Source organism: Mus musculus, chromosome 5 (genome assembly GCF_000001635.26).
Source record: "Mus musculus strain C57BL/6J chromosome 5, GRCm38.p6 C57BL/6J".
NCBI lineage: Eukaryota > Metazoa > Chordata > Mammalia > Rodentia > Muridae > Mus > Mus musculus.
The window spans coordinates 24,501,373-24,526,848 of record NC_000071.6 but is presented as its reverse complement, the minus strand read 5'-3'; the positions used below and the strand labels follow the sequence as shown (position 1 = coordinate 24,526,848).

The window sequence follows — 25,476 nt, the reverse complement described above, 5'->3', positions numbered from 1 at the left end:
GGAGCAAGTGAAGCGTAATTTGAGGAAGATGGATGAGTCCGGAGGGCGACACCCCCAACCCGCCCGCCCGCCCCCTCCCTCCTTATGAGCGAGAGAGCGCGGCGCCGGAGCCACACTGCGCCGAGCCCGCGCCCCGCCGCCACCTCGGCCCGCGCGCCCGCAGCGAGCCCTGCGTGTCCGCGCGGGGCGCACGGCGGGGCCCGGGCAGCGCCATGCAGAGAGCGGCAGGCGGCGGCGCCCCCGGGGGCAGCGGCGGGAGCAGCGGCGGCCCCGGCGCCGCCTTCTCCATCGACTCGCTCATCGGGCCGCCGCCGCCGCGCTCGGGCCACCTGCTCTACACCGGCTACCCCATGTTCATGCCCTACCGGCCGCTCGTGTTGCCGCAGGCGCTGGCCCCCGCGCCGCTGCCCGCCGGCCTGCCGCCGCTCGCCCCGCTCGCCTCGTTCGCCGGCCGCCTGAGCAATACCTTCTGCGCGGGGCTGGGCCAGGCGGTGCCCTCGATGGTGGCGCTGACCACTGCGCTGCCCAGCTTCGCAGAGCCCCCGGACGCCTACTACGGGCCCCCGGAGCTCGCCGCCGCCGCCGCCTCCACCGCCTCGCGAAGCAACCCGGAGCCCGCGGCCCGGCGCACTGACGGAGCGCTGGACGCTGAGGAGCTGCTGCCCGCGCGCGAGAAAGTGACTGAACCTCCGCCGCCCCCGCCTCCGCACTTCTCTGAGACTTTCCCGAGTCTACCGGGTAAGTGCTGGGACCGACACGGGTTTGACCGTCAGGAAGTCCCAGATCCGAGACCGGTCCAAAACTCCCGCCATCTGCTTGGAGCCCTGGAGTGCCGGACTCCAGATCGTACGCGGTGTTCAGTAGTGGACATCTCCAGGTCCCAAAGCCCTGCTCTTGCCCCGGAGCGCCTGAAGTCTCACCGGCAGTACGTTTCTCAAGGCATTATAGTCCACAAACCTCGCCCCATCTCTTTTTCAGAATCCCTTCGTTTTTTCTCCTCTCAAAGGTTGTATTCTTGAGGGCCTCAGCAGGACCCTAGGGTGACAGCATGTTAGGGTAACTGTCAGCTTAGTATGTGGGGACACGGTCTGAATCGACCCCTCAACACTCAACGATGGGAATGGGCTTTCTGGATGCAGGGCCTGGTGAGCCTGTGGCTTCCTTCACCTTAGCAGAGGTCGCTCTCAAAACTGGAGAACCAGGGAGGGTGCTGGACCAGGGCTGGCCAGGACTGGAAATGCTAAAGGCTGGCAGAACTGGGTGTGGCATAAAGACTTGGGAGTTGAGAATCCTGCTAAGATTCAGCTGAGCCATCATTTAAGAGCCCTGAGCTCTCCCCGGGAGGATGCCTTCTCCACAGAAACAGGGTGTAGTAAACGAACCCAATCAGACTCCATTCCCTTGAAGCCCTCTTGTCCTGACCTCAGTATCTACTCTAGAGCGGTTTCCTAGCCTGGAAGAGCCAGGTGTGCCGAGATCAAGGTTTCTGCAATCTGGTGAGTTCTAATTAAGAAAGCTAGCCCGTGCAAGGGTAGAGGGCTGGAACTTCCTTCACACTAAGACGAGCCCATTTCTGCTTCTCAGTCCATGGCACTTAGGTTGGGATGGGAAGGACCAGAAGGATTTGGAGGCTGACTATAGCAGAGGCAAGAAGAGGGTCCAAGAATCATTGGCTAGGACGGGCCATTCCTGATGTCCCTGCTGTGAAACTGCCCTCAGCGCTGCTCACTCTCAGATGCCAGCGGCTGTCAAGAAGCCTGCCTTCTATTTTTTTTTTTTTTTCTAATTTGGTTCTGGACGTTTTGGCTGTGGGGATTCTTCTGCTAATTCCTTTTCCAAACTGGTTGGCCCAAGAGAATCGGAAGTCAGAGCAGCATCTCCTTAGCAGACTAGAGCTCCCAGAGTTAGGAGACAGGATCTTCAGACCAGAGGGCAGGGCAGAGCTTGGAGGACGGAAACCGGCAGGAGGTTCCTAAGAAGGAAGGATTGGGATAGTTCAGAAGGGCTTGATACTGAAAAGATGCTGTGGAGGTCACAGGGCAGGAGACAAAACCAGGCACACATAAGAAAGCCCAGAGCTGGAGGGAGGCAGAAGGAACCCACAGGTGGAACTGAGCTGAGAGGGTGTGTCCTTATCACTGGAGAACAATCCGCCTCCCCACACTGCCAGCACCCTTCTGTTCTTTCTCTCTATAATGGAGGTTCTCTTCTGAAATAAACCCGATACCAACAATTAAACTAAATATATGGACAGAGAGGAAAAGGGCAGAAGAGAAATACTGAGAAAGAAGTAAGGAAAGACCTGTGGTGGGGGATGGGGTCTGGAGAGAGCTGTGGTGGGGGGTGGGGTCTGGAGATTGCGAACAGGGCATAGACTGTTTGTGGGAAGAGGAAGTCGGGCTGGGCTGAAATAAAAGTGAGCAAAGTCACTGAAAAGAGTGTGCGAGGAAGAGAGTTCTGTCATTGGAGAGCTGGGAGAAAGCTAAAGGAAGACCACTGGCAAGCTGAGTTTCAGTACCAGGAGTCTTATTCTCTAGATGGGATTTTAGGACTGATTCGATTAGTGGCTGAAGACACAGAGAAAGTAAGGATGAACACATCTCCTGATCTAAGAAAAATGGAGGGAGGGAGGGAGAGAGAGAGAGAGAGAGAGAGAGAGAGAGAGAGAGAGGAGAGAGAGAGAGAAGTTTGTGTGTGTGTGTGTGTGTGTGTGTGTGTGTGTGTGTGCATGTGTGTGCATGCCCATGCGCACGCGCGAGTGCTGCTGTTGAGCCTAGAGAAAGGGCTTTGTTGGCACTATAATGGGAAAGAGACCTTGCAGTGGAGTTTTGACAGTCTCTGTGCTGAAGGTCGTGCCCCACCCTGGGAAGATCTATAGTAAAGAATAGTGAAGAAGGCAGACGTCAGAGGAAACATCTGAGGGTCACATGGGCGGGGTCCTGGCCTGTGACTTCTCCCTCAGTACGCTATCCCAGCCCTTTGACAACCACTCACCTACCTTCCTAGGAGTGTGTGAAATGTTAGGCATGAAATCAGTCCAAGGTATGAGTGCACAGGACCAGTGAGGATGATGAGACATGTCTGTGGGTGGACTGTCTTAGAGGCCCTGGCCTTAGGCAAGGCAGTTCTCTGTTGCATGTGTTGGAACAGGAACCTTCACAGAAAAGAGTCTGGAAGCAATGTAGTCCTTAAAGGGACAGAGGAAAATTGCTTTCCTGGTAGGGACTGGTGGGTGGCATAGCTGGAATTATTGGTCATCCACACTTGTTGAATGGGATAGCTGGGTTTGGTGGCACCTATATCCAGGAGGTAGAGGCCGGCAGATGAAGTCAGAGTCAACCATAGCTACATATGTTGGAGGCTAGCCTGGGTTGCTTAAAACCCTATCTTTGAAAAGAAAAGAAAAGAGTAGAAGAAAAAACTTAAAGTGAAGATAGGCAGTTTGGGGAATGAAAAAGTTCTATTCTTTGGGAATCACAGGAAAATTTTTCAGTTAGTTAAGAATTAATAAAGATGTCATTCTCTGAGAATTGAGGAAGAAAAGGCCCAGAAATGCATTATAACTCGAGTGCAGAGGTGAAAGCTATGTTAGCAATGAGAAGAAGACCCAAGTGGAGAAATGGTGGCTGGAAAAAGCACTGAGCGTGGTAGATTCAGAGAGTTCTAGGCTCAGAGTGTGGGAACAACGGGGCTGGCAGGGCAGCCTTTTAATAGAAGTGAAAAAGACAAGAGGATTTTGAATGGGTATTGGGGATTAATATAGATCAATATAGGCCGGGGTGGGAGAGTGCTTCCCTAGCACAGGGCAGGGTGTTGAGTTCTCACATGCACATACACGCACACGCATGCACAAACACATACACACACATACACACTACCATACATGCACATGCCAACAGAAGAATCCAAAGTAGTGACAGCTGACTTCTATACATATCAAGGAAGCCATACATTAATATGTATACTTTAAAGGTTTTCATTACTCACATTAAAAAGATAAAAGAAAAGGATGCAGTGGGCGATGACAGTCTTATTTAATCAAACACGTCCAAAATACCGCTTTAGCATGAATCCGTACAAATATTTGAATGGCATATTTTGTATCCTCTTTTTAGACTGTTTGAAATCCAGTGCATATTTTACACTCCCACCTCGGCTCTCCTCAGACCAGCCATGTTTCCGGAGCCAATGGTGAGCATATCACATCCTCAGGGTCTGAAAGGTCAGGCTCGTGAGAGTGATGGAGGGTGGAGATGCAGATCCTCGGCACCCCAGGAAACACGCAGAAGACCAGACTCAGCCCCAACGACAGGGCGGGTCAGAGCTGGTCTGAGGTCTGAGGAAGTGTGCGAACTCTGGCCGAGCATAATCAGTCACAGCTAACCTGTGTGCCAGACATGGCAAGTGCAGCTGATGACTAGACAGAATGCTGTCTGCTGGGGAGTACTGGGGGGGACAACTGGATAGCATGCTGTCTGCTGGGGAGTACTGGGGGAGGGGGGACAACTGTCCTTTGGGGGGAATGCAGACCAAGACTTCAAAATGAGAATATTTGGAGTGTCCCACTGGAAGGTTGGACTGCTTGAAGGCTTAGACGGCAAGTGGGGGTAGGTGCGCCATTAACCAATAGATAGGAGATAAAAACACAAAGAGAGACCGGCATGAGACAGGACACCAGGTTGGATGCTGGACAAGTTAGAATTTCTGTAGCAAGGGCGATGTAAAGGATGTGAGCATGTGAGGGACCAGCCTGAGAGATGCCAGTGTCACGAGCACCATCTTTTAAAAACTGAAAAGGGAAGGATTTGTTAATTTCCGACTGGAGATTGCAGTAATAATGGAAGTCACAGAGGCGACCAGGAAACTTCAGAAGAGCATGCTAGTCATGGGCTGATTTCTCTAAGCTCAGCACCTCATTGTAGCTAGGGAAGATTTTTAGATGAGCATTCATTAATTTCTGAAAAGGTGCCCATTATGACTGTCATGATTTGATATTTACCTGTGAGACAGAAATGGGAAATACTGTGCTGTAGAGCCAGAGACTTCTGCTGTTCAAAACAAGAGGGGAATATCTTGTTTTAGGCGACAGAAGCCCAGAGTATATGTTCCTAGAACTTTTGAGAAGCTGCGCAGAGAGAGTGATCGTTCTACTGGCTTTTTGCTGTGTTTTGTTTTTGAAAATGATTTATTACTCTGTTTCCCAGGCCGAGTTCAGACTCACTATATAGCCCAGGCTGGTCTCTGGCCCACAATACTGTCTGCCTGAGCCTTCCCTCCATGTGTCAGCATTCAGGCTGTGAGTCACTGCGCTCATCTTGCTCCATCGACTTTCATGTTTTATTTTTATTTTATCTCTCCAAAATATTTTACTTGTATTCATAAATTATGCACATATTTGTGTACAGAAGCCAGAGGAGTGTTGGGTCCCCTGAAGCTGCTTGAAACGGGTGTGGAGGAGAGCAGTGTGTGTTCCTAACCACCGAGCCAACTCTCCAGCTGTTTTGCTTTTTATTTTGAGACAAGGTCTTATGTATCCTGGGCTGGCTTCAAACTCTCCGTGTTCAGGACGGTCATGAACATGAACTTCTGATGTTACAGCCCCAGACAACCTCCACTGATTTTTCTCTTTCTCCCTCCCTCCCTCCCTCCCTCCCTCCCTCCCTCCCTCCCTCCCTTCCTTCCTTCCTTCCTCTCTCTTTTTCTTTCTTTCTTTTTTTTTTTTTTTTGTTTTTTTGAGACAGGGTTTCTCTGTGTAGCCCTGGCTGTCCTGGAACTCACTCTGTAGACCAGGCTGGCCTCGAATTCGCAGAGATCCACTTGCTTTTACCTGCCTAGTACTGGGATCAAAGGAGTACACACCACCACAGCACAGCTTCACCTTGCTCTTCTCTTCTCCTCTCCTCTCCTCTCCTCTCCTCTCCTCTCCTCTCCTCTCCTCTCCTCTCCTCTCCTCTCCTCTCCTCTCCCCCCTCCCTTCCCCTCCTCTCCCCTCCCCTCCCCTCTCCTCTCCTTTCCTCTCCTCTCCCCTCCACCCTCCCCTCCCCACCCCACCCTCCCCTCCTCCCTCCCTCCCCTCCTCCCCTCCTCTCCAACAGGATCTCTTCTCCATGTAGCCCTGGCTGACCTGGAACCAGATAGGCCACAGCTCACAGAGCTCCTCCTGCCTCTGCCTCCTCAGTGCTGGCAATGATGGCATGTGTCCCCATGGTCAGAACTCCATTGACTTTTAAAAGAAGACAAATGAAAGATGGCATCAGCTCTTGCTGTCAAGCCTGAAGCTCTGAGCTTAAACCCCTGAGAACTACATGGTGAAAGGAGAACTGGCTCTCAAAAGCTGTCCTTTGTCATCCATGCTCATGTACACACATGTCATCCATACTCTTGCACACACATGTCATCCATGCTCATGTACATGTCATTCATGCACATGTACTCACATGTCATCTATGCTCATGTACACACAGACACACTAAATAAACACTGTAATTGTAAACAATTAGAAAAGACGAATGGTGCCTTAGCTCAGTGTGACTGAGGAACATTTACTTGTCAGCTCCATTCTCAGCTTTGTCATTTATTTTGCTGTGTAATTTTGATAAGGCACCTGCTTCAATTAGAGACTATGTTATTGTAGGCCATGTATGTTGAAGACACTTTGGGAGACCCACTGTCACATAACTTCTTTAGGCTTTATTTTCCTCATCTAGATCAAAAGTTTTCTTTCATTGAGGTACTTGTGTGTGTGTGTGTGTTTGCATGAGTGTGTATGTACATGTGTGTGTGTGTGTGTGTGCAAGTGTGTGTGCATGTGCATGTATATGCATGTGTATATGTGTGTGTTGTTTGTTTGTCTGGTTTTGAGACAGAAACTCATTATGCTGGCCTGGAACTTGCTATGTGGTCCAGGCTGACTTTGAACTCACTTTCATCTACCTGTCTCTGGACTAAGGGTGGTGACACACCTAACCAATGAAGGGGCCTTTGAAGTTCCTTTCAGTTCCTAGACCAAGTGTTTAAAGTAAGGATCTGAACTCCGAGGACCTCCTGTCGGGAACCTGTGGAGATGGGGGAGTTAAACACCATAGCTCTTGCTGACTCCTAACCAAAAATCAGCATGTCCTTTAATTTGTGATTGTGGGACAAAATTCATGATTGTCTTAGCAATACAGGAAGTTTTCTTCATGGATAGAAACATATTTCATGAAAGTTTACATTCTCTGGAGAGACTCTGCCTCAAACAAAAACCAGCAAATTTCCAAAATGATTTATTTTATTATTTATTTATTTTATTTTTAATGACATGTACATGTGTGTGACTATGTGTGTGTATTTGCACATAAATAAAGCCTCTGAAGGTAGAAGGACAATTTTGTTCCTTTGGACCTGGAGTTATAAGGACTTGTGAGCTTGTACAAGTAGCTGTAGGTCTTGGTGACCTTTGTCCTCACCAAGAGCATTGTCACTCTTAGCCCCCAAACCATCACTGTGATTCTGAGTGTAAACGTGCACTCTGCTTCATAGCTGAGAAGGGGCTGCCTTTATCCACCTGCCAGGGAGTTCATGGTACAAAGATCATGAAGAACCCCTAAGGAGGGACAAATCTCAAAGTTTCTGGCAGCCCTGGGGGACTGGAACTGTGCTAAGGTGTGTGGGCTTGTGTGGGAACAAGTAGCGACTGTGGTGACACACAAATGTGGATTCACAGAAGCTGGGAAGAAGCCAGGCGTGGTGGCGCACGCCTTTGGTCCCAGCACTCGGGAGGCAGAGGCAGGCGGATTTCTGAGTTCGAGGCCAGCCTGGTCTACAAAGTGAGTTTCAGGACAGCCAGGGCTACAGAGAGAAACCCTGTCTTGAAAAACCAAAAACCAAAACAAAACAAAACACAAACAAAACAAAACAAAAGACTGGGAAGAGAATTCCTTTCCAGGAATTTTTTTGGGGGTTTGTTTGTTTGTTTGTTTTTTCTTTTGTTTTTTTTTTAGGACAGGGTTTCTCTGTGTAGCCCTGGCCATCCAGAAACTAACTTTGTAGACCAGGCAGGCTAGGCTAGAGCTCAGAGATCTGCCTCTCTCTGCCTGGGATTAAAGGTGTGTGCTACACTACCTCTCCCAGTATGGGATTGAGGAGGGAGGAGAAGAAAGAGGAGGAGGAGGAGGAGGAGGAGAAGAAAAGATACAGTTATAATAACAATAATAATGGCTGGGCATGGTGGGCATGTCTTTAATGCCAGCTCTCCAGAGGCACAGGCAGGTGCATCCCTGGGAGTTCAAGGCTGTACTGGTTTATCTAGAAAGTGCCAGGCCAGCCAGGACAAGCCTCTGTCTCAATGCTACAGCAGCTGCTACTGCTGGTAGGGATAGTGGTGGTGATGGTGATGAGGATGAAGAAAAAAATATTTCAGTTGGAAAGAAGAGAGGATATAATAATATGAGCAAAGGGCTTTGTGTTGTGCTCAAGGCTGCTCTAAGAAGCTGCAGGCAAGGGCTCTCCCTCAAAGGTCATTGACGAGTTGGGTCTTTCCATGAGCTGACTTGACATCAGGAAATAGAAATCAGGTGTACAAAGAAAGAGGCTTATGTGGGCATACTGAGAGAAGAGTTGCGGTAGAGGTGAGAACATGATTTGGAGCAGCGATCCTCAACCTCTGGGTCTTCATCCTTTGGGGAATTGAACAACCCTTTCTCACAGGTTGCCTAAGACCATTGGAAAGCAGATATTTACTTTATGACTCACAACAGTAGCAAAATTACAGTAATGAAGTAGCAACAAAAATAATTTTATGGTTGGGGGTCACCACAGCATGAGGGACTGCTTTAAAGGCTCACAGCACTGGGAAGGCTGAGAACCACTGACTGAGAGGGTGTGAGGCAAAGCCTGGACTGGGTGGGGAGACACAGCTGTGTGTGAGCTGGAGTTAGAGATGGGTGTGTGTCTCAGCCCGTGTGCACAGACGCCGGAAGCCTGGGCTCCTGTTGCACAGGAGGGGCTGGCAGTCGTTGTCAAACTCTGAACATGTGGGAAGAGTTACCAGTTTGGAGGAATTTGGAGGCACTATTGACTGGGGAAAGGCTGGGGGAAAGGCAGGTTAAGGGAGGGAGGCTAGCAGGTTGAATTCGGGTGTCCTCAGGAGAGACAGCCCCATGCTGGTCAAAGCCACCAAGTAGGGTCTCCACTGGCCCCTGGGAAGAGTAAAAGGCTTCCTGTGGCAGCGAGCATCTGTATGTGAGGTAGATCCTGGCTGTGGGAACCGTGGGCACGAGAGCCACGAGGGCCACAGCAGAAAGCACCGTGCAAAGGATGAGACTAACAGAAATGTTTCTGACCTGGGTAGCAGCAGCAGATTTCCAAACTGTGAAGCACAGGAAAGAGGGGTCAGAATAGGGGTTGTAGCAAAGCTAGAATTTTCATGGGGAGCCATGGGGGTGGGGGGAGACCGTGCAAAGCCCGAGTGCCAGAGTCCCGTGCATTACGCACATGGACACAGAACATTGAGACTCTCTTCTTCCTCATCAGTAAAATCACGGCTTTGAATTAAGTTATCATCAAGGCTGTTTCCAGCTGTACAGGTGTTCGTTTTTTTAAATGTGCTTGGGTTTGTTGTTTATTTGTTTGTTTGTTTATTTGTCTGTTTATCTAAAAGATGGAGTGGGCCTCACAGTTCCAGGCTGGCCCCCAGCACATGATTCTCCTGTCTAATCCTCTCAATTAGCTGGGGTTAGAAGTGGAGCTACCAAGCCTGGTTTACAAGTCTGCTTGGTCCTTAAGGATACCCTTATTGATGAGCTGGAGCTATGGCTTGGCCACTAAGAGCACTTGCAGCTCCTGCAGAGGACCTGGATTCAGTTCCCAGCATCAGTGTGTTTGCTCACAACTGCCTGTAGCTCTCCCAGACGACCCAATTTCTCTTCTGATACCCATGGGCTTGTGTGTGTGTGTGTGTGTGCATGCACATGTAATATTTAATATATATTAAAGGCACCCTGAACAAGTGGTCTGAGAATTCTGTGCTTCCCAATGTGGAGTGGCCATGGAGAAGGCCGGGGCAGACTGGCTGTGCACATAGTGACATCAGGCCTGGGTTTAAGGCTGAGTTTCCACCAGAGACTGGGGAGGTGGAACCAGGCTGTGTAGTTGGAAACTGGATGTGTATTTTGCGTGTACCTGGTATGGATAGCGGAGGCAGCAAGAGCAAGGGTTGCTGGCTGGGCTGAGGGTCTGTCGCTGGCTGGGCTGAAGGCCTTTAAATGGTTTCCTGTCCAGTTTGTTTGTTTGTTTTGGTTTTTCGAGACAGGGTTTCTCTTGTGTAGCCCTGGCTGTCCTGGAACTCACTCTGTAGACCAGGCTGGCCTCGAACTCAGAAATCCTCTTGCCTCTGCCTCCCAAGTGCTGGGATTAAAGGCGTGCACCACCACTGCCCTGCTGGCTCAGTTCATTCTTTATGTCAGATAACACCGGAACATTGTTTCTATACAGAGTGTTAGCAGAGGAAGGAGCTGAGGCACCAGGACAGCTTGCGCCTGGGAATGATGGGCTCAGAGCCAGTGTTGCTACTTCTTTGAGGAAAACAGCCAAGGCTAACCTGTGAAACTCCAGTGGCCTTTACCAGAGAAATGAGGGCCACCGTGTTATCTCACAGTTACCAGGCAAACAGGAAGACCCTTACACTGAGTCCTGGATGTAAAGGAAGTATCATTGGAGAGCTATGGATGTAGCTCAACCAGCAGATTGATTGCCTAGCGTGTATGGCGCCCTGAGCCAGATCCCCAGAGCCAGGTGTGGTGGTACATGCCTTGAATCTAAGCACCAAGGAGATACAGACAGGAGGTTCAAGGTCATCCTTAACAAAAAAGTAAACAGTGAGGGATTGAGGCCAGCCAAGAGCTGTATGAGAACCTGTAGGGGTGGGAGGAGGCTGCTGGAGAGGTGGCTCAGCAGTTCAGAGTACTGGGTTTAGCTACAGCCTTTAGTAACTGCAATACCAGAGGATCCAACACTACCTTCTGGTCTCCATGGGTACCAGACACACATGTAGTAAACAGATATTCATTGAGGCAAAACACCTATACACAGAAAAATAAATTAAAATTAATTAATTAAAAGGAAAAATCATCATTGTCTTAGTTCTTAGATGGTAGCTTTCTACAAAATTCTGTTCTGAGAGGTCTCTCTACTGGGAGTGGCATAGGACGAGATAACATTATTATTATTATTATTATTATTATTATTATTAATTATTACTACTATTATTATTATTTCTGGGGTGGTGGCAGACACAGTAGTCTGAGGACTTTATAGGAGACAGGCAGAATGGGATATCATGCTGACTCTAATACAGGTTCAAATTTGCCTTTGCCTTCTTGCTTTGTGGGGAGGGGATAGAGACTGGCTTTATAGGCCAGGCTAGTCCTGAGCCATGGTCTTCCTGCCCTAGGCTCCCAAGGAGTGGAATTCTAGATGCAAGCCACCATGCTCATGTCTGGCTCTCTCTTTTCTGTAGGCTTCCTAGTTGCTCTCCAATTTTGGCCTCAGTTTCTCTCTGTGCCGCACTGGGACCTGATCTCTCCTCCTCTCCAGACTTTCCTCTATATCAGAATTCCTATGCTCTTAGTTGTGTGTTTCAGTTTGATGCTATTGATTGAATGACAGTAACGCCTAGCCTGGTGGGTTACGGAGAGGTTTAAAGTCTAAATGAATTCCAGATGAGGTGGGGCGCTCCAGGGCGTGGGGCAGGGTTGTTTTGGATGGAATGTTGTAGGTGTGGGGTGAGGGGCTCTTCTTGTAGAAGATGTAGTCTTCCAGGAGAAGATTGACTTCCAGGCAGCTAGGATGGCCTCAAAGCCCATCCCCACAGTGACACACTTCCTCCAACAAGGCCACACCTCCTAATAGTGCCACTCTTTGAGCCAAGGATTCATACATATGAGTCTATGGGGGCCAAACCTATTGAAACCACTACATGACTGTTTGTATGGCCTGTGGGTATGTGCACGTGAATGCAGATGCCCACAAGGGACCTACCACCCTGGACCTAGCCATTGTGAGCCACCTGAAGTACGTACTTGGAACTGAACTCAGGTCCTCTGCAAGAGGTGCCCTCAGGCGCTGAGCAACCTCTCCAGACCTAGGAAATACATTTTCAAAGAAAAGGAAAGCTAACTGGTAAGATTCCATCATGCAAGCTAGTAAGGGCAAGAACGATTCCGTGGGAATTTTGCCTTGGAAATGTTGGGAGCACTCACTCACCTCCTAAAAACAGTGTGATGCTTGGTGAAGTCCTCTTCTGTGGCAATTTCAGGAATCGTCTGTGAGTGAATTAGGTGTGATGGGTAATTAAATTAGAGCCTGTGTATGTGTGTGTGTGTGTGAAGGAAATCAAGCTTACATTTGAATTTGATAAGAAGGTTATTTAGGGCTGGAGAAGTGGCTCAGCAGTCAAGAGCACTGGCTGCTTTTTCTAGAGGACCTGGCTTCAATTTCTAGCACCCACATGGTGACTCACAGCTGTCTATCACTCCATATGCAGGGATTTTGGTGGTCTCTTCTGATCTCCTTGGGCATCAGGCACACACTTGGTACAAAGACATGGTTGCAGACAAAACAGTCACACATATAAAAAAAAAAAACCAAAAACTTTAAAACGATTTTCTATTGGGGGCGGGCAACTGGGAAAGAGCTGTGACTTCAAGTGGGGGAAAGGCCTGGATGGGTAGGGATCCCAAAGACTGAGATGCAGGGACATGGTGCAATGTCGATGGCTGTGGGACTTAGAAAAATCATTTAATCTCTCCATAATTCCATTTCCTTTACCTGGAAACAAGATTACTGACTCTGTGTCTGCGCTGAGAGAGGAGAGCAGCCGCACCTCAGCTAGTGCCTCAGGATAAAGAAAACACACACGGAAAAGCCCAGGGTTACACAAGGGCATTCTGCAGTGGTCATGTTAGAATCCCTGAAAGGTCGCCGGCTCTGAAGTGGCCTGGGAACCTACTTTGCTTTCTGACGTTGCAATAAAACATTCTGAGCAAAAGCAGTTTGGGGAGGAAAGGGGTTTTATGGCTTCTGTGTCCTAATCACAGTCTAGCATCGGGGGAGCCAGGACAAGAACTTAATCAAGAATTGAAGCAAAGGCCACAGAGGGATGCTGCTTGCAGGCTTACTCCTCATGGCTTGCTCAGTCTGCTTTCTTATAGAACCCAAGATCGCCTGCTCAAGGCTAGGTACCACTGCCTGAAGCGGTCTGGGTCCTCTCAATCATTAACCAAGAAAATATCCTCAAAGACATACCCACAGCCCAATCTAATGGAGGAAGTCCCTCCATTAGATTCTCTCTTCTCAGACAATTCTAGCTTGTGTCAAGATAGAAGAACTAATTGGGACACATGGGGACTCGGAACTACCCTGAGCTTGTCACAAAGCTGTGAGAGGCAGGATGGCAGTGATCTAGTGAACGTTCCGTTTGTGTGAAGCAAGGAATGTGGACGGATGGGAAAATAGTAATGAGAGACATGGATGCTCTCCATGACATATCAAGTTCCAGAGAGACCTTGGCTTGCTGACCCCATGCAAATCCCTAAAAGGAGCCGGATGAGTCAGAAACGGGAGGCGGCCCTGGCTTGCAGAGGGGAGGGGTTCAGTCATGGCTCCTGGATGGAAAATACAGGTGTCTTTGGAGAATTGACCCCACCTGCTGGGAAAAGGCTGAGTGGCTGGGGAGTAGAAGGGGTAGGTAGCCCTTGTCGGAAGAAGGGCCTTCATCTCATCGTCCTTGGTGACTCCAGTGCAGGTTCCCCTCTTTAGCAGGCAAGTCTGGGGCTGCCCAAGGCTGGCCTCAAACTCCATGCAGCCTTGACCTCCCAGGTGCCAGGATTTCAGGCATGCACTGCCACGGCCACCTTGACACCGTATTCCCTCCATGGGGAAATACCTCCCATAGGTTCTGTATGGCTGCTGAGTTCCTCTCTAGCCCAGCTGAACCCTGTCTTCCATTTATTTCTGAGGTTATTATATAATTACACCATCTCTCCCTTCCCTCTCCCCTTGCTCTCTTGCAAATTCTTGACCTCTTTTTTCATTAGTTATTATGCACGCACACATGTACAGTCATACATATCACTAAACACCCCTGCTCGGTCTGTATCACATTACACGTATGTGCTTTCAGGGCTCATTACTTGTTACTGGATAGCCAACTAGCGTGCTCTTCTCTGGAGAAGACTATTTCTCCCACTCTCTGCATTCCCTAGTTGCCTGTTATTCTTTGCTCAGCCTTTTCCCTCCATGGGACTCCTCTGTCTCTGGAGCCTCCGCCCTTCCTGCGGGGGCAGTCACTGTCCACATTCTCGTACTCCTTGCAGCCTGAGTGCAGAGTCTGGATTCAGTGGGTGGGCGGGGCAGCTCTCTTGCATCAGCTCTCCGTGTAACTGTAGTTCAAGCTTGGTGATTTCCGGTTCCCAGGAAGATAACTCCATGAGGAGCTGTCCCGTGAACTCTGCCTGTTTCCAACTAACCAGCCAGAGACAGGATTCTCCACAGGCTCTGAACTCACAAGGAGCCTAGCACACTCTGGCACCAGGCAACATCCTCACACTCAAGGTCAGGACCTTTCTGCCTTCTTGGCCACCGCCCTAGCAGTTAGGTTACTCGCACTTGAAAGCCTTCTTTCATTTGGTAGAAGATTTCCTCCATAAGAATCATTATTTCCCATTATAAGATGTTTGGGGGGGGGGGGCAGCTGCTGGAGAGATGGCTCGGTGGTTAAGAGCACTGACTGCTCTTCCAGAGGTCTTGAGTTCAGTTCCCAGCAACCACGTGATGGCTCACAACCATCTGTAAAGGGATCCAATGCCCTCTTCTGGTGTGACTGACAGCTACAGTGTACTCATATACATAAAATAAATAAATCTTAAAAAAAAAAAAAGATGTTAATGGAAGTTGGCTATGCTTCCTTTAATCCCAGCACTTGGGAGGCAGAGGCAAATGGATTTCTGAGTTCGAAGCCAGCCTGTTCTACAGAGTGAGTTTCAGGACAGTCAGGGCTACACAGAGAAACCCTGTCTTTGGGGGGGGGGGGAGTTTATCAGAAAGGTTTGACAGCTAGGCCTGGAAAACCCAACCCATGCATGCTATCCCTCAGGAGGCAGAAACAGGAGCTGCAAGCTCAGGGCCAGCCCGGGTGTGGTGGCACACGCCTTTAATCCCAGCACTGGGGGGGGGGGGGTTGGGGGGGAGCAGAGGCAGACGGATTTCTGAGTTCGAGGCCAGCCTGGTCTACAAAGTGAGTTCCAGGACAGCCAGAGCTATACAGAGAAACCCTGTCTCGAAAAACCAAAAAAAAAAAGGTCTTATTTTACAGTCCTGGCTGAGATACTCACTGTGGGTATCAGAGCAGCCCTGAATTCATAAAGACCCACCTGCCTCTGCTTCCCAAGTGTTGGGATAAAAGGTGTTCGCCACCATAATACCACACCCAGCTGCGTTTTCTTCCTCCCTCCCTCCCTCCCTCCCTCCCTCCCTCCCTCCCTCCCTCCCTTCCTTCCTCCCTCCCTCCCTCTCTGCCTCCCTCCCTCCCCCCTCCCTTCTTTCATTTATTAAAAAAGATTTATTCATTTTAATTTTTTTCTAGTATAGAATAGAATTTATTTGGGGGCATGGGAAGGGGAGTTGAGGCGGGGGTCCAGGAACACATGGAGAGAGGGGTGGGGAAGGGAAGGGGAGAGAGGGAGAGAAGGGTCTGAGAGAGAGGAAAGGGTCAGAGAGACTATTCATTTTATTTTATGTGTGAGTGTTTTGCCTGCATGTGTGTGTGTACCACATACATCCGTGGTGCCAAAGAAGGTCAACAGAGGGCACTGGATCCCCTAGAGCCGGGTTACGAATGATTATAATGAGTCGCTGCATTTCCTTCCTAAGTTCTGTGGAAATGGTAAGCTACCTGGGCCGCCCGCCTGCCTTTCTTCCATGGGTAGCTGAGTAGCTCATTCATTCCTGGTTGCTGACTCCTTCCCAGTTCTCAGTGCGCCCTCTTCTGGTGGAGCAAAGAGCAAGAGACAGCAACACACATGTCAGTACTGGGGCCCGGGGTGGTACTGTTTAACCCCCCACCCCCATCTTAGCTGTCTCTATGAAACCCAGCCTTTCACTGTCTGGTCCACCATTTGGTTTCTCTGCCACTTCTGGCTTCAGCCTCCTTCGGGCTGCCGGCGCTTGCCTTTCCTTCTCCCATCTTGTGGATCTCCTCATTGTTCCAAAAGCTGTCCTTTGAGGCCGGTGGCTGTGTGTTCCTCTCAGTTGCCCCACCCCCACCCCTATCTAGAGGTAGCTTATCAGAGTCTTCAATGTCACGATCATAAAGGCGCAGACAGAAACTCTTGCCCCTGCCACTCAGTGTCCCACAGGGATCAAGAAACAGAGAGAGGCCATGAACCCTCACTCCATGTGTGGCTTTAAAAGCGGCACTGAGGGTGGCCTGCTTGTGTGGGTTGAAGTTACTGGGTCTGTCTGAAGACAGAGGGATGGATGAGATTATCTCAGGAGGGCTCTGCCAGACCGAGGAGCTGGGAGCCTCCTCTCAATCATCATCAATTTAGATTTATTGGACGTCCCCTGAGGGCTTGGCACTGTACTAAATGATTCCATCCTTCAAGCCCTGAAATCCAGTTTCTGGCTTTTTAACACTGTTTAAAACACTGCACTATTGGGCTACATTTTTGATAACATATTATGAATTGCTACAAAGTATGTTTTAAAATTTGAAACCACAGGACTTAGAAGTGAAGAAAATTCCCAAGGCCATTACTCTTAGCACCAGAAGGTCCTGTGGCATTCCTCTGTGCATGGGAAGGTCTGAGGCACACTGGACAGAGGGTAGGGTGATAAAAGAAGAGGAGGGGTCCTTTCTGGGGCTGGGAATGGGTAGAGTTGAAGCGGGTATCTCAGAAGAGATCAAGAAGGGAACTGATGAGGGGACGTGCATGCACATGCTGGAAATAGCCGTTTTACTATGTTAAGTATCTATTTTTAAAAGATTTATTTAGTTATTTTATGTATGTGAGTACACTGTAGCTGTACACATAGTTGTGAGCCTTCATGTGGTTGTTGGGAATTGAATTTTAGGACCTCTGCTTGCTTCGGTCAACCCCGTTTCACTCAGTTCCTGCTTGCTCCAGCCCGAAGATTTATTTATTATTATCATTATAGAAGTACACTGTAGCTGTCTTCAGATGCACCAGAAGAGGGCGTCAGGTCTCATTACGGGTGGTTGTGAGCCACCATGTGGTTGCTGGGATTTGAACTCAGGACCTTCAGAAGAGCAGTCAATGCTCTTACCCACTGAGTCATCTTGCCAGCCCATGTTAAGTATTTATTAAGTGACTACTTTATAGGTAATTTTTATGATCCCAAAGCCACAACTGTGAGTAAGATATGACTGAAATCTATATTTTCATGAAGTTTATATTCTAATAGGAAGAGACATAGGGTTTTTTTTTTTTAGATTTATTTATTTACTAATGTATGAGTGCTCTGTCTGCATGCGCACCTGTGTGCCAGAAAAGGGAATCATATCCTGTTACAGATGGTTGTGAGCCACCACGTGGGTGCTGGAAATTGAACTCAGGACCTCTGGAAGAGCAGTCAGTGCTCTTAACTGCTGAGCCATCTCTCCAGCTCGAGACATAGCTTTTAAAAGAAATAAAGTGACTAACATTTATGTCACATGCTGTGGCAGCAAAGGAGTCCAAGAAGCATCTTAAGTCCAAGAGGATGGAGGAAGAAGAGCCAGTCTCGGGCGTGGAGGAAGGAGCCGGCGTTTGATCTCAAGGAGCAGGATGCTCCTGACAGAGAGAAGGCTGCGGACCGGTAGGGACAGAAGACAGGCAAACCTTTAGAAGGAGCCAGGTTGGTAAGGAGGTGGCAAGAAAGGGTCCAGCTCTGGGCAGATCTGAGAGACAGATTTGTGGGGGTTTGAATGGGACCCCGGGAGTAAGAAACAACTATCATGGTGGAGTTTGAAGATGGGGAAGCATCGCGAAGGTGAAAGAAAGGTTGAGGTTTCCATTTGGACCTCGAGAAGTCTGAGTCTGCGGAAATGAGAAAAATGTGAACAAGACCTTTTAGTAAGAGGAAGGAAGGCATCCATGTCCTGAATCTCCAACAAAAGATCGATCGGTTTTTATTTCATTATCTATGTATATGAGTATCTATATGTATGCCTGTGCTCCCTGTGCATGCAGTACCCAGAAAGAACAGAAGAGGGCATCAGATCCCTTGGAACTATAGTTAGAGATGGTTGTGAGCCACCTTGTCGATGGGTACTGGGAATAGAACCACAAGAGCAGCCAGGGCTCTTAACCGCTGAGCCATCTCTCCAGCCTCCAGGCCTTAAATCTTGCTATGTCTGTGTCCAGGGCTGAGGTCAGAAAGGAAGTGTGAACCGGGCTTGGTGGCGCATGCCTTTAATCCCAGCACTTGGGAGGCAGAGGGAGGCAGATTTCTGAGTTCGAGGCCAGCCTGGTCTATAGAGTGAGTTCCAGGACAGCCAGGGCTTCACAGAAAAACCCTGTCTCAAAAAAAAAAAAAAAGAAAAAGAAAAGAAAAAAAAAAAGAAAAGAAAAGAAAAGAAGAGAAAAGAAAAGAAAAAGAAAGGAAGTGTGGCTGATGTATGAGTGTGGTAAAGTATATCATCCATGTCTGGACATCCTGGGGGTTGGTCATTTTTCTAAACAGAATGAGGCACCTGAATAGCAAGCTGCTTATGGGAAGATAAGAGGCAGTTTAGAGCTTGGCTGGCCTGCTGCAAGCTGGGGCAACATGAAGATGCTGACTGCAGTGGTGGCATTGGGGGACATGACTTCAGAGACAAAAGCCTCCAAGGATCCTGAGGGAAAGCCGCAGGCATGAAGGAACAGGTGTGGACTCATTGGGAGAAAACAGGTCACTGACTAGGCCCAGTGGGAGAGGCTGCAAGAAGCCAGGACCATTTTCATCTGCCTGTCTGCCTGCCTGCCTGCCTGCAGGATGCTGAGACTCTGTGCATGCCCTCCCTCACACACCATCCACTGCACCCAGCATCCAGTCTGCTCTGAGCTGTGCTCTGGGCATGCCTCGGGAGTGTGAGTGTGCGATGTGGAGATGGGCTGCATTACTGTTCTCATGCAGTCCTGCCTTCACTGAACTCCTAAGTTACAGCATCCTTGTGTTCTTCCTACTGGGTGGTGGGCTGTCTTTTGGATTTCTGTTGTGTCCTTAGGCAGAAAAAAAAAGGGAGTTTATAAAACTTAAACACTGAAAAAATATTTAAAGGAAATTATTTTGTGTGTTTGTGCGCGTGTGTGAGCACTTGAGTTTGGTGTGTGCATGTGTGGTGTGTACTCATGTGCAGTGTGTGCAGGTGCTAGACTGCATGGTTCATGTAGAAGCTGTAGGTTGATGTCAGGATTTCTTCCTCAAATCAATTCTCCATTTTATTGCTGCTTTAATTACATTTTAAAAAAGATTTATTTATTTATTATATGCAAGTACACTGTAGCTATCTTCAGACACCCCAGAAGAGGGCATCAGATCTCATTACGGATGGTTGTGAGCCACCATGTGGTTGCTGGGATTTGAACTCATGACCTTTGGAAGAGCAGTCAGTACTCTTACCTGCTGAGCTATCTCTCCAGCCCTTAATTACATTTTCGTGTGTGTGTGTGTGTGTGTATGTGTGTGTGTGTGTGTGTGTGTGTGTGAGTGTGTGTGTGTGTGTGTGTGAGTGTGTGTGTGTGTGTGTGTATGTGTGTGTATGCATGTGTGTGTGTATGCATGTGTGTATGTGTGTGTGTATGCATGTGTGTGTGTGTGTTGAGGGAAATATTAGAAAGAATGACAAGTTCCTGTGCTACACACTGCTACTCTCAGCCCTGGTGGTCTTGCTGGCCAGTTCTTACCTCACGGAGACACTGACTCAGAGCTCCAAAATCTCTCCATCCTGCTTGTTAAGCTCCCACTGGCAGGTTGTTATCATAGTAGCCCCATGCTCCAAAACCCCTACAGCCTTTGTGGTGCACATCAGGCAAACCCATGCTTTGCCACTGTACCTTTCTCTCTTGAACCCAGTTAAACTGCCGCGTAAAGGAAAACACTGCACAAACTTAGTTCAGAAACAATGGTAACTCAATCTCTGGGTGCAACAACTAGAATCCTCAGCTTGTAAGCCCTATTAAATCTAAATCCCGAAGCCATCTAATCCAGAAGACTCTAGTAGCCACATCTTGTCCTGTCACTATCTCCATCCAAAAAGCCCCTAACTCTCTTCTGCTTCCTCTCTTCCTCTGTCCAACCCGGAAGACCCATCTACTCACCCAGTGATTGGCTCCTTTATTCACTAGGTGGTTATTATTCGTTAGGTAGTCATCCAATGGTTCACAAGAAGTCATCTGAGTAGGTAACTCTTTCCTCACTCCAGACAACCCCTCCTGGGAAAGCAGAATTAACGTCAAAATACAATAGCAACAGGGCCACCCACAACATATTGGAGTCAGGGTCTCTCACTAAAACTAGAGCTTATTGTTTCAGCCAGACTGGTTAAGTGGTGGGCCCCCAGGATCCATCTGTCTCTGTCTTCACACACCAAGGGTTACAGTGTGGGCCACCACACCTGACCAACTGTGGCTCCTTATGTTGGTGCTGCAGATCTATACTGAGTCCCTCATGCTTGCACAGCAAGCGTTTGCGTGCTGCCATCTCCCCATCCCTGACAGCATCCGACATGCATGCGTGCAGTCCTGACATCAGTGCATATGATAAAGCCAGGGAACGATTTACCTTTAGAACTGGCTGCAGATGAAAATGTTTCTACCCTGGGAGAACAGACACCCACTAGGAGTCAAAAGTCTTCCCACATTCCCTTCTCTAGTTTCTCCTCACCACCTGTCTGCCTCTGCCTCCTGCTGTTCCCCCCCCCCCACCCCCCGGCCTTCTCTGTGCACACCATTCTCCTCTTAGGGATCTCTAAGAAGCTTCCACTAGGACTGTGCAAGCAGCCTGAACAGGAAAGAGATGATAGTGTGCTAAAATCAAGGATGAGCCAGGGGACCAGGGAGGCAAGTGACAGACAGGAAGAAGGGGTGACCACAGATAAGGAGGTGGCAGTGCTGGGGACTTTTCCACCAGGGCGGTTTAGTTAAGAACAGGAACTAAGTAGACCAGGCTTAGGACCCAGTCTAGTATGCATGTCTGAGAGTCAGGATGCCTCTTGCTCTTGGGCTGTCTAGGACTCCTGGGAGGACACAACCCACAGCCAGCTCCCACATTCCTTCATCCTGGGACTGCAGGGCTGGGTATGGAGGCCTGGTGTAAGTGCAACACTGGGCCTTGGATAGGTACCACACTTGGTACCTGGGGGGCGGTGGTGAGCCCACAATGGGGTGGTGGGAACGTTGGGGAGGGGCACTGTTATACACAGTGCCTCCCTACTTTTCCATAGTGAAGTCTGCTGGTTAAAAACCTTTTTTTCCCACTTCTTTGTCTCTCCTAAACCTTTTCCCGCTGCCCACTGGGTGTCCATTCTGTCTCCTTCTGACCCATCTCTTCTTCCTCTCTGAGTGTGTTTTTCCTATTGGCAATTGATCATTCCCAACCATGCTTCCACGTGCCTTTTCCAAAACACCTTCTCCTTGCCCTTCCTTCTCCATATATCTGTTCTCCACCCCACCCCGCTCTACCCCCACAGCAGAGGGGAAGGTGTACAGCTCAGATGAAGAGAAGCTAGAGCCCCCAGCAGGAGACCCAGCAGGCAGCGAGCAGGAGGAAGAGGGCTCAGGCGGTGACAGCGAGGACAGCTTCCTGGACAGTTCTGCAGGGGGCCCAGGGGCTCTTCTGGGACCTAAACCGAAGCTAAAGGGAAGCCCGGGGACTGGCGCTGAGGAGGGGACACCAGTGGCCACAGGGGTCACCACGCCTGGGGGGAAAAGCCGAAGGCGGCGCACAGCCTTCACCAGCGAGCAGCTTTTGGAGCTGGAGAAGGAGTTTCACTGCAAGAAATACCTGAGTCTGACAGAGCGCTCCCAGATCGCCCACGCCCTCAAGCTCAGTGAGGTGCAGGTGAAGATCTGGTTTCAGAACCGCCGGGCCAAGTGGAAGCGCATCAAGGCTGGCAATGTGAGCAGTCGTTCTGGGGAGCCGGTGAGAAACCCCAAGATTGTAGTGCCCATACCTGTGCACGTCAACAGGTTTGCTGTGCGCAGCCAGCACCAACAGATGGAGCAAGGAGCCCGGCCCTGACCGAGCTCCCCGGACCGGAAGTCACAGGATCTGAACCTGTGGCCGCCCAAGACTCACTGGGTACTGCAGCCTAGAGGGGCCTGTTGAACCCTGCTCCGGGAGAGGCCAGCGTATTCCCGGGACACAAGACTATTTGGCCTGAGACTGTTCTAGAGACCTCAGGACTAGGGGTCTCAGAGATGCAGCGTTCATTCTGATCCAGGAGGGCTTCAGGAGCAGAAGTGGATTCCTGAGGTGGGGATATGAAATGCCCAGGGCTCAGAGGCTTCCGTGGTTAAGGCCTGAGGGGGCAACTTCTGACAAGGGGGGTGGGGAGGTCCTGGTGATACCAGCCTGGGGCCATAGTTCTTTATTTATTTTGTGTAAAGTTTGTATATATGGAACTATTTTGTCTTTGTCTGTCTGTATCCCAAAAGGGGACTGGGAAATTGTTTCTTTGAACGTTACCCACTTTGTCCAGCCCTACTGCTTTGCTGCTTTAGCACAAGGACATGCAAGGGCATGAAATGGAACTGTCATGGCCAATATGGGGGTCTTCAGCAGCTCCCTCGTCACTCCAGTGTATTCCCACACCTTCTGTTCCCATTGGGCTACTGTATCCCCACTTCCTGTGAACAAACCCATCTGCTTCTGATGTCTTCTCTTTGGGAGAAGCAGCACACTTCAGGAAGAGACATACTTCAGTTTGCACTGAAGGGAGACCCCCCCAGTTTAGCTTGGAGAACGTTCAAGTTATCTACATAGAAGATGCTGTCCGGTCAGTGATTAAGGCAGGGCAGGAAGCGTACTCCACCACCTGAGCTGAACAGAGAGGGGATTCCTTTACAGGGGCACACAGCCTCATTTCTGTCTTCCTCTCTTTTATATGCCAGAGCCTGGGGCAGAGGCCCACTGCCTGTCTGTTCTTGCAACTTTAGCTGTGTTTTCTCCTGCCCATTCCATTGTGAAGTTGGGTTCCCACCAGCCTCTTCCATTACAGAAAGATAGGCTAAAAGCAGCCACTGTCAGATGGATAGGACAAGGGTGAGTCCAGGAGGGTGGAGGCAGAGATTGTGGGCAGATGAGGTAAACCCCACAACCGGGCTCTAGGTATCTGCAGAGACCTTAGGGAGCGAAGATTGTTACAGAACCCTACTTGTGGCTACTGTCCTGGTTAACTAGCTTTTGGGGGACAAACAGGGTCTGTGGATTAGGGGGAAAGGAATAAAGACGAAGAAGCTATGGATAAAGCAAGCTGCTTTATCCATAAAGTTGCTGGCAAGGGAGGGGAGCAAGCACACACACTCACATTCCTGACCTGCCTTCCAGGCCACCCTCAGCACTGGCGAGCTATGGGGCGAACTAGTCAACCTAGCATTCAGTCAGCATTTGACTGACTGCATCATGTGCGACTAAGGTGGTCTCTGTCCTTGGTACTTCATTTCTCCCAAGCAACTCTCTAGTGAGGCTACAGATCGGAGTAGGCCGTCTCTCTGGTCAGGCTTGGCCCAGCTCATTCCCAGCCAGGGTTACCTCAGAGTCAACTCTCTGCTCTACACAGGAGTTGGAGGTTAAATGTTACCTCTTCAGCAGAGTTGCTGTCCAGGTCCAGAGAAACAGGAGGCAAGCCGCAAGGCAGAAACCCTGGGGGAGTGGCCAGAGCCCAGGTTTTTGGCTTGCCACACAGCTGCAACAGTGCTAAGCAGAGGGAGCCAGCCCAAGCAACTTGGTTTTGGAGAGTCTGGGGACTAGTCTGTCCTGTACCTACACGGTACTGCCCAGATTCTGCCCTCTGTAAGGATCTTAATAACTTGAAAAGGGGACTGTGGATAAAATAAAAAAATCAAATCAAATCCGGTTTCCTCTCACTGGTGTTGATTATTAACTGACGTGCGGGTGAGTGTCCAGGCACAGCTTTCCAGCCTAGCACATGGACACCCGTTCAAGATACTTCAGAAGACAAGGGCCACTCAGCAAGGTGGGTCTAGGAACAGGAAACAGATCCAAAACCAAAATGTAATATCTCATCCTTTATAGACTAAGAGAGGCATTTTTCTGGGTTTTCTTCAAGAATAAAGAGGTTTAGCATAAAGAGTGGGCACCAGAGTCCTTCTCCTAGCTTCGCTCAGCAGATTAAGCTTCCAAGGCTCCTGGACGCTGGAGGCAGAGGTGGCTCTGGGCCACCAGCACCCTGCCCCTCCCAGCCAGCCACAGTCACTGACTCCATCACCCCAGCGACACCTCCAAGCACTCCTGGATGCTGCTGAACGCCTCCTCAACACTGGCCTGGGCAGGGTGTGGCCACCAAATGGGGCACTGCTGACAGCGTGCAAGGGGGGTTTTCAGAAGTGGGCAGGGGCAGGGGCAGGGGCAGGGGCAGGTTACACACAGCAGGAAGCAGAGCCTGTCTCCTGTCAGGCATGTTCACCCTGCCATGCGACATCCCTGACATGGAAGACTGGAGGTGACTGAGAGCAGGGCCAGCAAACCCTAACAGACTACAGGAGCAGAGCTTCAAGGGAAGGCACCCAAGCAGCTCAGGGGCACTGAGGCACCAAAGGAGAAAGGAGGCCACACATACAGCCTGCTTTATTGGCTCATCATACACACACACCACGTATATACACCAACATAAATATTCCAATGTACAAATTTTACATGGGGCTCCCAGAGTGGCCCTTTGTCTTTCAGCTGGCACCCCCATCCTGTGTCCTGTCCTTCCCCACCCACCGCAGGGAAGGCTGGTGGGAGCTGTCATGAGGAGGCAGGGTTCTGGAGGAGGGAGAGGTCCTGCCCCCCTCTCCTCACAGGCACCTCCAAAGGGTTCTATCCTTTAATGGCACCATAGGGCCGAGGGCTGAGCACAGCTTGCTCTGCTGCAGCTCAACCCCAAACCTCTTTACCCCTGAACCCGTGGCACCCCCTCTTCTCTGCACACCCCTGCTTCTCCGTCTGTTTCCTGCAGGCCGTGGAGTCCTTCTGGTCCCTCTGCCCTCTTCCTGAGCTTCATAGGATACTAGGGCTGCGGTGCAGTTCTGCGGAGGGGTTGGTGCCATTGGCAGGCTCTCTGTTGGGAGTGGGTGCTAAGCCACAGCCTTCCCCGGGACACCCATGCTGGATCAAGATGTCTGCACACTCCTGGCTGCCGGCACGACGGGCATAGGCCAGTGGGGTCAGTCCTCGGGCATCACGGCTCCTCACGTCCACCCCGTACTGCAGGAGAAAGCACATCCATAG

At 49.9% G+C, this 25,476-nt stretch overlaps 2 protein-coding genes across 10 annotated transcripts in view; one reads left to right on the top strand and one right to left on the bottom strand.

Annotated features, from left to right (window-relative positions):
• Gbx1 (gastrulation brain homeobox 1) lies at positions 1–22,423 on the top strand. Its single transcript, NM_015739.2, has 2 exons — positions 1–738; positions 21,710–22,423. Exons 1-2 carry the CDS (start codon positions 33–35, stop codon positions 22,258–22,260), a joined length of 1,257 nt encoding a protein of 418 aa, NP_056554.1. The 5' UTR covers positions 1–32; the 3' UTR covers positions 22,261–22,423.
• Positions 22,424–24,801: 2,378 nt separating this feature from the next.
• Positions 24,802–25,476, bottom strand: part of Agap3 (ArfGAP with GTPase domain, ankyrin repeat and PH domain 3) — a 49,871-nt gene continuing 49,196 nt past the window's right edge. For all 9 annotated transcript variants that reach the window (XR_001784661.2, XR_001784662.2, NM_139153.2 and 6 more), the window contains one exon: positions 24,802–25,452. Coding sequence is in view for 7 of the 9 variants with exons in the window: in NM_139153.2 (NP_631892.2) it covers positions 25,246–25,452 (207 nt within the window). In the remaining 2 variants the exon portion in view is untranslated. The remainder of the gene's footprint in view (positions 25,453–25,476) is intronic.

Excerpts from the sequence above, each read along its gene's own strand:
- Gbx1 (NM_015739.2), top strand. The coding sequence starts at position 33 with ATGAGTCCGGAGGGCGACACCCCCAACCCGCCCGCCCGCCCCCTCCCT. Across the intron at positions 739-21,709 it reads GACTTTCCCGAGTCTACCGG|CAGAGGGGAAGGTGTACAGC; the intron begins GTAAGTGCTGGG and ends CTACCCCCACAG.